The sequence below is a fragment of the Chelonia mydas genome, chromosome 13, assembly GCF_015237465.2.
Source record: "Chelonia mydas isolate rCheMyd1 chromosome 13, rCheMyd1.pri.v2, whole genome shotgun sequence".
In the NCBI taxonomy this organism is placed as follows: domain Eukaryota; kingdom Metazoa; phylum Chordata; order Testudines; family Cheloniidae; genus Chelonia; species Chelonia mydas.
The window spans coordinates 30970447-30982738 of NC_051253.2; the positions used below are offsets into that span (position 1 = coordinate 30970447).

Consider the following 12292-nt stretch of genomic DNA (forward strand, 5'->3'; position numbering starts at 1 on the left):
GAGCAATGCACCAGTCAGCTCCCCGGATCTGCCATCTTTACCGCAACCGTCTCTGTCCCTTCCGTTCGGGTCGAGGGTCATCTCGGACCATTGGGTGTTAGACATCGTGTCATCAGTCAATGCCCTCCAATTTTCAGCCCCCCCCTTCCCCGTCCCTCTTCAGGGACACTTCTCACAAGAACTCCTTGTTCAGGAGGAAAACAACCTATTGCAATTGGGGGGGAGGAACCTAGGAACTGAGTGGGGGGAAGGGTTCTACTTCCACTGCCTTCTGGATCAGGAAATAAAGGCAAAGGGGGTGGGGGGAGCCTATGTCCCATTCTGGATCTGCGACTGTTTAATACCTCAAGAAGTTGAAATTTCACATGGTATCCCTGGCCTCCATCATTCCTTCCCTAGATTTGGGAGACTGGTATGCCGTTCTTGACTTGAGGGACACTTATTTGCATATCTCTATCTTCCCAGGACACAGGTAGTTCCTTCGCTTCATGGTGGGCCGGCACCATTTCCAGTTTACAGTGCTCTCTTCTGGCCTATCCTTGGCCCCGTGGGTCTTTACAAAATGCATGGTCCCAGTAGCCGCTTACCTGAGATGCCAGGTGGTCCAGGTCTATCCTTATCTTGATTGGCTCATCAAGGGCAGATCATGGGATCACATGCAGAGCAGCCATGATCTGGTGTGAGCCACGTGCTGCAACTTGGGCCTGTTAGTGAACGGAAGAAGTCAACCCTTGTACCAGTGCAATGGATAGAGTTCATCGGGGTGGTTCTTGACTCCACGTGGGCAAGGGCATTTCTTCCAGAGTCCCGCTTCTGAGCCATGTCAGATGTAATCTCCCATGTGAGGGGATAATAGGGTCACCACCGCCCACACCTGCCTCAAGTTGTTAGGTCATATGGCAGCCTATACTTACGTGGTCCGCCATGCCCAGCTACATCTCCGCCCGCTGCAGGCGTGGTTGGCGTTAGTCTCCATCCCCAAGAGGCAAAACCTGGACTTGGTAATCAAGGTGCTGGGCCACGTTCGGGCATCTCTGGCATGGAGACTGGACCCAGCATCCGTCTTGCAAGGAGTTCCCTTCGCAGCCCCGTCGTTCACTCTGGTGTCCGATGCCTTGGAACTAGGATGGGGAGGCCACCTAGGAGGGCTGAGTACACAAGGCCACTGGTCGAGGGTCCACTGTTACCTCCACATAAATGTCAGGGAGCTCAGGGCAGTTCACCAGGCTTTTTGGTTCCAGTTGCAAGGCAAGGTGGTCCAAGTCCTGATTGACAACACCGCCACAATGTTTTATATCAACAAACAAGGCAGAGCCGGGTCATCAGCCCTTTGCCAGGAAGCCCCCTGGCTCTGGGACTTATGTGCAGCATGTAGGGAAGTGCACCTGCCCAGAACCAGGAATGTTTTGGCGGATCTCCTCAACAGAATCTTCTCATCTCGCCACGAGTGGTCTCTCCATCCCAATGTGGTCAACCAGATCTCCCAGAAGTGGCGGTCTCCCCAGGGGCGGACCTGTTTGTGGCTTGCCAGAACAGGAAGTGCCATCTGTTCTGCTTGTTCCTGGAGATGGACAGGGACTCCCTGTCAGGCACCTTTCTACTCCTGTGGTCCGGGGCTCTGATGTATGCTTTCCCACAGGTGCTGCTGCTCCACAAGATCCTCATGAAGGTCAAGCAGGACAAGACCAAGATCATTCCGATTTCCCTGTCTTTGCGTCACCAGTACTGGTTCAACACGCTTATGGACCTGTCAGTGTCGTCCCTGATGCCACTGGCCAGATCTCATAAGTCTGAGGAGGAGTGTAGGTTGCACTCCCTGGATGTCAGGAGTATGCTAGCCTTCTACATCGAAAGGACCAAACGGTAAGAACTTAAGAATGGCCATACTAGGTCAGACCAAAGGTCCATCTAGTCCAGAATCCTGTCTTCTGACAGTGGCCAATGCCAGGTGCCCCAGAGGGAATGAACAGGTAATCATCAAGTGATCCGTTCTCTGTCGCTCATTCCCAGCTTCTGGCAAACAGAGGCTAGGGACACCATCCTTGCCCATCCTGGCTAATAGCCACTGATGGACCTATCCTCTATGAATTTATCTAGTTTTTTTTTAACCCTGTTATAGTTTTGGCCTTCACAACATCCTCTGGCAGAGTGTTCCACAGGTTGACTGTGCATTGTGTGAAGAAATACTTCCTTTTGTTGGTTTCCATTTTGCAAGTTGACTCAGTTTGTCATGGTGGCAGATAGGATGAAAGGTTGTCCGGTGTCCACCCAGAGAATTTCATCTTGGATCACCGCGTACATCCATTTCTGCTATGATCAGGCAAAGGTGCCTCTGCTGGCGATTGTCACTGCTCACTCAACTAGAGCGCAGGCCTTATCAGCGGCCTTCCTGGTCCAAGTGACCATTCAAGATATCTGCAGGACCGCTACCTGGTCATCCATTCACACGTTCACATCTCACTACACGCTTACCCAACAAGCTTGAGATGATGCTGGCTTTGGTAGAATGATGCTGCAAGACCGTGAACTCCAAGCCCACTTCTATAGATACTGCTTAAGTCACCTAGAATGGAATCGACATGAGCAAGCACTTGAAGAAAAAATGGTTACTCACCTTTTTCGTAACTGTCGTTCTTCGAGATGTGTTGCTCATGTTCATTCCATTCCCCACCCTCCTGCCCTTCTGTCAGAGTTGCTGGCAAGAAGGGACGACTGCCGGCGCCTGATATACCAACGCGTGAATGTGGCACACCAGAGGGCGCCACAGCCGACCCTATGGATACTGCTAAGGTAAGAGTGTCTGACAGCTGTGCACATGGGCGCGCACACACCTAGAATGTAATGGACATGAGCAATTAATCTCTAAGAACAGCAGTTACAAAAAAGGTGGGTAACCGTGTTTTCCCAAGAATTAAGAATATCCCTGCTGACACTGATGTTGCTAGTTCTCCAATAGGTTTGTGTGGGAGGTTCCTTCAAACATACACGGTGAAAAACCAATGTAACTAGGGGGGGAAGTTGTCACGCACCTCAGAGACTAACACTGTTTTTTATTTTAGGGCAATGTGTACGTCAAATGCCCTTCAATCGCTGCTGCCATTGCAGCGGTCAATGCATTGCATGGAAGGTGGTTTGCAGGTGAGTAAAGGCTGCTTAAAGACCTGAGTTCTCATTATAGACTCAAGACATTAAAAACATCTTTTTATCTTTTGATTAGGTAAAATGATTACAGCAGCATATGTACCTCTTCCAACATACCACAATCTTTTCCCTGATTCCATGACTGCGACCCAGCTACTGGTTCCTGTTCGACGATGAAGATGGATTTCATCATTTTTGTATATAACTATTTTTTGGAGGAAAATTGAGTTATCTTTTATTTAGATAAAACTAAAGGAAAGGGTTTAATGTCATTTTGTGTACACTTCCCGTTACCTTTAAAAAATATAAACTGAGTAAGCAGGAATGCAGTGTGCTCATTCTCCCTAACTAGCATTCCCACTGTGTACAAAGCTGTTGACTTCTTGTTCTGCCTTGTAATTCTTGTACATTTACTAAGGTGTTCTGTAGGAACTGAGAAGTAGCTCATAGAAACGAATTTTCTGTAAAAGGCAGATGGGACATAATGACATTTTTAATGTTTCACAAGCCTTTCTTTTAATGCAGTAATTACATTTTACATTTCACTAAATATAGGTGCTCTGTTAAAGGTCAATATCCGGTAGAATTTATGAAGGGACATATTTAGTGTTTTGTATAAATGGAGAATTCAAAAGGCTACCGAAGGAGCTGGTTTTGGTCAGCTACACAGCTTGTTTTATGCTGAACAGTTGATAAGAATGGGAGGATTCAAGCGTTTTATTTCTTGATGGCAACTTTTGATTGATGTATCTGTAAAAGTTTCTTTGTAAATACTGTGTGAGGTGTGTCTAGGGTTCCAAACAAAACACTCCCTGCATTTCCAGAGAAAAGTTGAATTGAATACAGGTAGTGTGCACAGTTTAATGATACTCAGCAAAGCCTAAGAATAAGTAGAAAATGCAGAAATATGTTTTGTCTGGTTGCATATAATCTTTGCTCTTTTTAAGCTCTGTGAGCTCTGAAATATATTTTTGGGTTACTTCAGTGTGTTTGACAAGACAGCTTGATATTTCTATCAAACAAATGACTTTCATATTGCAACAATCTTTGTAAGAACCACTCAAAAATAAAATTCTCTTAAAAAGGCCTCCAGAAGCTTTATGTTTCAGCTGAATCTGATTTAGAACTACAGGCAGCATAAATGGAAAAATTGGAGTGAGAATGGTGGCGTTCTCCTTCAAATGCTAGGAAATTAGCATTACTGTAAAAGTATTTTCTCTCTGGGTGTAAGTTGGCATGTCAACAGCTAGTGTGTGTTAATTACGCAACCACCGTGTAGTTAAGGAGGCTTCAAGGTTTCGTAGATGTGGGCAAGGTCTGGGAGTCAAGATCTCTTGCACTCCTATCCCATCTCTGCCACTGACACGGTGTGTGGATTTAGGCAAGTTGCTAACATTTCTCTTCTCCAGGAGTAAACTATTTGTCCGGGGTGCTGAGGATTGTTTATCAAGTACAGTGAAGAGCATGATATAAGTGTAGGGATATGGATACAGTTGACCTTGGTAACCAAACACACCCTTTTACATGCTGAGTTGAAGGCACCACGGGTGTCTAACAACATGGTAGTTTTTCTTTTTTGACACCCTACTTTAATAATTTTATTAATATGCTGCAGTACTGCATAAGGTGACGGAGTAGCATTTCAACTCTCCAAAAGCAGCAGCGTTACTGTACTTTTTTGTAACTTAGGTACCTGTTACAGGCAGTAAAAGTAAATTTTGGCCCTGGTCTGCTGGAGCATGTGGAGAGTTGGCTTGTCATGTTGCAGAGGTGCTCCTCATTTCCAGCTAAGGGCTCATCCATGCAAGGGGGTCATGTCAGTTTAACTGAAATGACATGAAACAGGTGCAAAAGGCTGTGTGGATGCTATTTTTAGTTTACAGTAGGCTTGCTTCGGTTGATTAGGAATCTGTTTAAGCCGTACCACTGTAACCTGTGTGGACACTCATTCTAGTTTAGGACTGATTTAACTAAATCAGTTTTAAAAGAAACCACAGCTTTAAGTTGATGCAAACTCATTTGGATAAAACGAAAGAGAAACCAAACTGATGGGGAGAGAAAGATGAGGAAGAGCAAAAGGAGACGAGTTTTTTCTTTGAGTGATGGTCTCTATTGTACTCCATTGTGGTTTACGCATGTGCACCATGTACCTGGGGTCAGAGAATTTTAAAGTGTCAGTTGATCTGCGCATGCACCCTGACTTGCCTTGTGCTTCCATCAAGGCGATGGCGGGGGAATCACATCTCCAGTCTCTTCTCACCAGCACATGGTCTGGATCAGAACCTTCAGTGTCCTTGTTTCTGATTAGTTATAAATGGTTTTAACTGTAGGTGTAATAGTGTTATTTTTTCCCCCCTTGTTGTAGTAGTAACTAGTTTTTTAACAGCGAGTTAGAGAAGACTTCAGGGAGTTTCCTTGTACCACTGTTCAGGTACCAGACTATGGCCAGAACTCCAGGCTTCAGACTCTCTGCCTCCTGCCCATGATTCTTCTCTGTCAACTAGGTGCAGTATTTACCAGTCCTTCCCCAGATGTACCTGAGAAGGCTGAGCACTTTGTCTCTGGAAGTATTTCATGGAGATGGCATTCGGACCCAGGCCAGGGAACCCCTCCTCCAGACATCAGCCTGATTCAGTGAGGAATGTGTCTCCTGATGCTACATCTGACTCTGGCTGGCAGACCCACCCCCATGGTAGGACCCAGTTGGGAGATTAGGAAGCAGTCCAATAAGCATGGCTTCCTCCAGGTCCAAGAAACTGGACATTCCTTCCACCAGCTCAGCACAAGGGGACACAGCACATTGTAAGTCCCACAGGCACAGGAAGAACCATAAACAATGGGATCCAGTGAAACCGGGTGGTGAACTGAAGAAGTTCGGGGACCTTAGTGATGAATGTTTACCCCAGCCCTGAATGTTGTGCCCCTACTGGTTGTGGTGGCAGCTTTTCTAGCTGTGCCAGTCAGGTTTTGATATGTGCTCACAGACTTAACTCTAGGGTCTGATCCTCAGTGGAGCCCTGTCCCATGGAGGTAATCTCCAGATCCTGCTGGAGAAACTGCAGGCTAGTGGCAATGGAGCAGACAGATGGGAGGCTGGAACCAGTGCTGTTAAATCATCTGGAAAAAGGGGTAAACAATGAGGGGGCAAAGTTTGCAGACAATAAAAAAATTACTCAAGATAGTTAAAGCCAAAGCTGACAGCGAAGAGTTACAAAGGGATCTCACAAAACTGGGTGACTGGGCAACAAAATGGCAGATGAAATTCAATGGTGATAAATGCAAAGTAATGCACATTGGAAAATATAATCCCAGCTATACATATGAAATAATGGGGTCTAAATTAGCTGTTACCACTCAGAGATCTTGGAGTCATGGGGTAATTGTCTGAAAACATCCACTCAGTGTGCAGTGGCAGTCAAAAAAGGTAACAATGTTTGGAACCATTAGGAAAGGGGTAGATAATAAGACAGAAAATATCATAATGCCTCTATATTAAGGCTGTCAAGTGATTAAAAGGTTTCAGAGTAGCAGCCGTGTTAGTCTGTATTCGCAAAAAGAAAAGGAGTACTTGTGGCACCTTAGAGACTAACCAATTTATTTGAGCATAAGCTTTCGTGAGCTACAGCTCACTTCATCGGATGCATACTGTGGAAAATACAAAAGACATTTTTATACACACAAACCATGAAAAAATGGGTGATTATCACTACAAAAGGTTTTCTCTCCCTCCACCCCACTCTCCTGCTGGTAATAGCTTTTGTAAAGTGATCACTCTCCTTACAATGTGTATGATAATCAAGGTGGGCCATTTCCAGCACAAATCCAGGGTTTAACAAGAAGGTCTGAGGAAGCGCGGGGCGGGGCGGGGGTAGGAAAAAACAAGGGGAAATAGGTTACCTTGCTTAATGACTTAGCCACTCCCAGTCTCTATTCAAGCCTAAGTTAATTGTATCCAATTTGCAAATGAATTCCAATTCAGCAGTCTCTCGCTGGAGTCTGGATTTGAAGTTTTTCTGTTGTAATATCGCAACTTTCATGTCTGTAATCGCGTGACCAGAGAGATTGAAGTGTTCTCCGACTGGTTTATGAATGTTATAATTCTTGACATGTGATTTGTGTCCATTTATTCTTTTACGTAGAGACTGTCCAGTTTGACCAATGTACATGGCAGAGGGGCATTGCTGGCACATGATGGCATATATCACATTGGTAGATGTGCAGGTGAACGAGCCTCTGATAGTGTGGCTGATGTTATTAGGCCCTGTGATGTTGTCCCCTGAATAGATATGTGGGCACAGTTGGCAACGGGCTTTGTTGCAAGGATAGGTTCCTGGGTTAGTGGTTCTGTTGTGTGGTATGTGGTTGCTGGTGAGTATTTGCTTCAGGTTGGGGGGCTGTCTGTAAGCAAGGACTGGCCTGTCTCCCAAGATCTGTGAGAGTGTTGGGTCATCCTTCAGGATAGGTTGTAGATCCTTGATAATGCGTTGGAGGGGTTTTAGTTGGGGGGCTGAAGATGACGGCTAGTGGCGTTCTGTTATTTTCTTTGTTAGGCCTGTCCTGTAGTAGGTGACTTCTGGGAACTCTTCTGGCTCTGTCAATCTGTTTCTTCACTTCCGCAGGTGGGTATTGTAGTTGTAAGAATGCTTGATAGAGATCTTGTAGGTGTTTGTCTCTGTCTGAGGGATTGGAGCAAATGCGGTTGTATCGCAGAGCTTGGCTGTAGACGATGGATCGTGTGGTGTGGTCAGGGTGAAAGCTGGAGGCATGTAGGTAGGAATAGCGGTCAGTAGGTTTCCGGTATAGGGTGGTGTTTATGTGACCATCGTTTATTAGCACTGTAGTGTCCAGGAAGTGGATCTCTTGTGTGGACTGGACCAGGCTGATGTTGATGGTGGGATGGAAATTGTTGAAATCATGGTGGAATTCCTCAAGGGCTTCTTTTCCATGGGTCCAGATGATGAAGATGTCATCAATATAGCGCAAGTAGAGTAGGGGCGTTAGGGGACGAGAGCTGAGGAGGCGTTGTTCTAAATCAGCCATAAAAATGTTGGCATACTGTGGGGCCATGCGGGTACCCATGGCAGTGCCGCTGATTTGAAGGTATACTTTGTCCCCAAATGTAAAATAGTTATGGGTAAGGACAAAGTCACAAAGTTCAGCCACCAGGTTAGCCATGACATTATCAGGGATAGTGTTCTTGATGGCTTGTAGTCCATCTTTGTGTGGAATGTTGGTGTAGAGGGCTTCTACATCCATAGTGGCCAGGATGGTGTTATCAGGAAGATCACCGATGGATTGTAGTTTCCTCAGGAAGTCAGTGGTGTCTCAAAGGTAGCTGGGAGTGCTGGTAGCTTAGGGCCTGAGGAGGGAGTCTACATAGCCAGACAATCCTGTTGTCAGGGTGCCAATGCCTGAGATGATGGGGCGCCCAGGATTTCCAGGTTTATGGATCTTGGGTAGTAGATAGAATATCCCAGGTCGGGGTTCCAGGGGTGTGTCTGTGCGGATTTGATCTTGTGCTTTTTCAGGGAGTTTCTTGAGCAAATGCTGTAGTTTCTTTTGGTAACTCTCAGTGGGATCAGAGGGTAATGGCTTGTAGAAAGTGGTGTTGGAGAGCTGCCGAGCAGCCTCTTGTTCATATTCCGACCTATTCATGATGACAACAGCACCTCCTTTGTCAGCCTTTTTGATTATGATGTCAGAGTTGTTTCTGAGGCTGTGGATGGCATTGTGTTCCGCACAGCTGAGATTGTGGGGCAAGTGATGCTGCTTTTCCACAATTTCAGCTCGTGAACGTCGGCGGAAGCACTCTATGTAGAAGTCCAGTCTGCTGTTTCGACCTTCAGGAGGAGTCCACCTAGAATCCTTCTTTTTGTAGTGTTGGTAGGGAGGTCTCTGTGGATTAGTATGTTGTTCAGAGGTGTGTTGGAAATATTCCTTGAGTCGGAGACGTCGAAAATAGGATTCTAGGTCACCACAGAACTGTATCATGTTCGTGGGGGTGGAGGGGCAGAAGGAGAGGCCCCGAGATAGGACAGCTGCTTCTGCTGGGCTAAGAGTATAGTTGGATAGGTTAACAATATTGCTGGGTGGGTTAATTGTGCTGTTAATAGAATACTGTTTGTTACATATTTTTGGATGTTTTCTAAATTTTGAACTATTGATTTCAATTACAACAATATGAAGTGTACAGTGCTCGGTTTTTTTATTACAAATATTTGCACTATAAAAAAAACTGTATTTTTCAGTTCCTCCATTGCAAGTACTGTAGTGCAATCTCTTTATCATGAAAGTTGAATTTACAAATGTAGAACTAGGTAAAAAAACAACCCTGCATTCAAAAATAAAACAATGTAAAACTTTAGAGCTGACAAGTCCATTCAGTCCTTCTTGTTCAGCCAATTGCTCACACAAACAAGTTTGCATACATTTGTAGGAGGTAATGCTGCTTGCTTCTTGTTTACAATAACAACGGGGAGTCCGGTGACACATTAAAGACTAACAGATTTATTTGGGCATAAGCTTTTGTGGGTAAAAAACCCACTTCTTCAGATGCATTGTTTTGAGTGCAGGTATGTAACTAAAAAAAAAAAAATCTACATTTGTAAGTTGCACTTTCACAATAAAGAGATTGCACTAACGTACTTGTATGAGGTGAATTGAAAGACTCTTATCATTTTGAGTGCAAATATTAGTAATCAAAAATATGAAGTGAGCACTGTACACTGTATTCTGTGTTGTAATTGAAATCAATATATTTGAAAATGTAGAAAAACATTCAAAAATATTTAATACATTTCACTTGGTGTTCTATTGCTTAATAGTGTGATTAAAACGGCGATTAATCTGGATTATTTTTTAATTGTGTTTTTTTAGTTGTGTGAGAACTGCAATTAAGTGACAGCCCTATTCTATCTAAATCCATGGTACACTCACATCTTGTACACGGTGTGCAGATCTGGTCGCCACATCTCAAAAAAGATATATTGGGAAAAGGTACATAGAAGAGCAACAAAAATAGTTGAGGGTATGGAACAGCTTCTGTAGGAGGAGAGATTAAAAAGATTGGGACTATTCAGCTTGGAAAAAAGATGATGGGGGGGAGAATGTGTTAGAGGTCTATTAAAATCTTGACTGATGTGGAGAAAGTGAATAAGAAAATGTTTACTCCTTCATGTAACACAAGAACGAGGGGTTACCCAGTGAAATTAACAGGCAGAATGTACTACTTCACATGACGCACTGTCAACCTGTGGAACTCTTTTTGCACGGGGATGTTGTGAAGGCCAAGACTATAACAGGTTCCAAAAAAGAAATAAGTTCCTGGAGGATAGGTCCATCAATGGCTATTATCCAGGATGGGCAGGGATGCAACACCATGATCTGAGTATCCCTAGACTGACAGAAGGTGGGACCGGATGACAGGGGATGGATCATTTGATGACCTATTGATGATCTACTGTTCTGTTCATTCCTTCTGACGCACCTGTCATTGGCCACTGTTGGAAGCCAGGATACTGGGCTGGATGGACCATTGCTGTGACCCAGTATGACTGTTCTTATGTAAGACTTTGATACGTTCTCCCCCAGGCTCATGGAGAACACAGTATGTCATACATCATCATCTAAAGAGGGGACTAGGACAACTGATTAGAGAAAATTCTCAGCCCTTGCCCAAAAGGATGTGGGACATGGTCTAAGTAGAGGTGCAGGGAATACAGAGAATGGGGGTCAGCGAGGAGTCCAAGAGTAACTTGAGGAGCTTTATAGTCCTGGTCCCCAAAGCAGATGGCACATTCCAATTCTATATCAACTTTCTTAAGGTCAGTTCACCACAGCTTGATGCTTACATAATGCCACAAGTGGATGAGCTGTTAAGAGTGGCTGGGCCTGGCTTGATGGATCTTACAAAAGGCTATTGGCAGATCCCTGTCTTCATGCTCCTCTACCTCATTTGACCATTTCCAACTTTAAAATCATTTGGCCTGCAAGGGGTTGCAGCAACTTTCCAGGACCTGATTAATCGAATCCTTCGACCCTAAAAGCAATACACTGCAGCTTACCTTGATGATGTAATTTGTAACCGCACAGAACAGAATATTGGGAATCATTAAGAAAGGGATAGATAATAAAGAAAATATATTGTCTCTATATAAATCCATTGTATACCAACATCTTGAATACTGTGTGTAGATGTGGTCACCCCCTCTCGAAAAGATATACTGGAATTAGAAAAGGTTCAGAAAAGGGCAACACAAATTATTAGGGGTATAGAACAACTTCCATATGAGGAGAGATTAATAAGACTGGGACTTTTACTCATCTCTTTTCCAAGCTGAAGAGGATATGATAGAGGTCTATAAAATCATGACTGGTGTGGAGAAAGTAAATAAGGAAGTTTTATTTACTCATGACACATGAACTAGGGGTCACCAAATGAAAGTAATAAGCAGCAGGTTAAAAACAAAATGAAGTATTTTTTTCACACAACACACAGTCAATCTGTGGAACTCCTTACCAGAGGATGTTGTGAAAGTGAAGACTAACAGGGTTCACAAAAGAACTAGATAAGTTTGTGGAGGATAGGTCCATCAATGGCTGTTAGCCAGGATGGGCAGAGATGGAGTCCCTAACTTTTGGTTGCCAGAAGCTGGGAATGGGCAACAGGAGATGAATCACATGATTATTACCTGTTCTGTTCTCTGGTTCATTCTCTGGCGCAGCTGGCATTGGCCATTGGCAGAAGACAGGATACTGGGCTAGATGGATCTTTGGTCTGACCTAGTGTGGCCGTTCTTGTGTTCACATGTGGGAAGACCACCTCAGTCACCTAAGAGTAGTAGTCACTTCCCTGCCAAGGGTAAGTAGGCCATGATAGAAGTGACTTATTGAGGATATTGGGTAGGAGGAAGCCTTATGAAACCACTGATAAAGTCCATGTGGTAAACTCGTGCCCTATACCACAGACCAGAAGAGAGAAATGCTACTTCCTTGGTCTGGTGGGACACTTATCACTGGTTCATCCCCTACTTTGCATTGACTGAACTGTTGTTAAAGGGCAAAGTCACTAAAAAGATCCACTGCGATGACTATTGCAATGAAGCTTTTAACACCCTGGAGGTGCAGCTGAGCTGGGAGCCTGTCCTTGCCA

The 12292-nt window shown here is 44.5% G+C and overlaps 1 protein-coding gene across 6 annotated transcripts in view; it reads left to right on the forward strand.

The window, feature by feature from the left end:
* RBM39 (RNA binding motif protein 39) overlaps window positions 1-4228 on the forward strand; it is a 47615-nt gene extending 43387 nt beyond the window's left edge. For 3 of the 6 annotated variants that reach the window (XM_037877244.2, XM_037877247.2, XM_043527353.1), the window contains 2 exons: window positions 3060-3138; window positions 3218-4228. In XM_037877244.2, the coding sequence (XP_037733172.1) occupies window positions 3060-3138; window positions 3218-3318 (180 nt within the window). In that variant the 3' untranslated portion in view covers window positions 3319-4228. Of the gene's footprint in view, window positions 1-1639; window positions 1982-3059; window positions 3139-3217 lie in introns of those variants that run through there. The other 3 variants (XM_037877246.2, XM_037877243.2, XM_043527354.1) reach the window with 1 other exon arrangement.
* Window positions 4229-12292: the final 8064 nt, after the last annotated feature.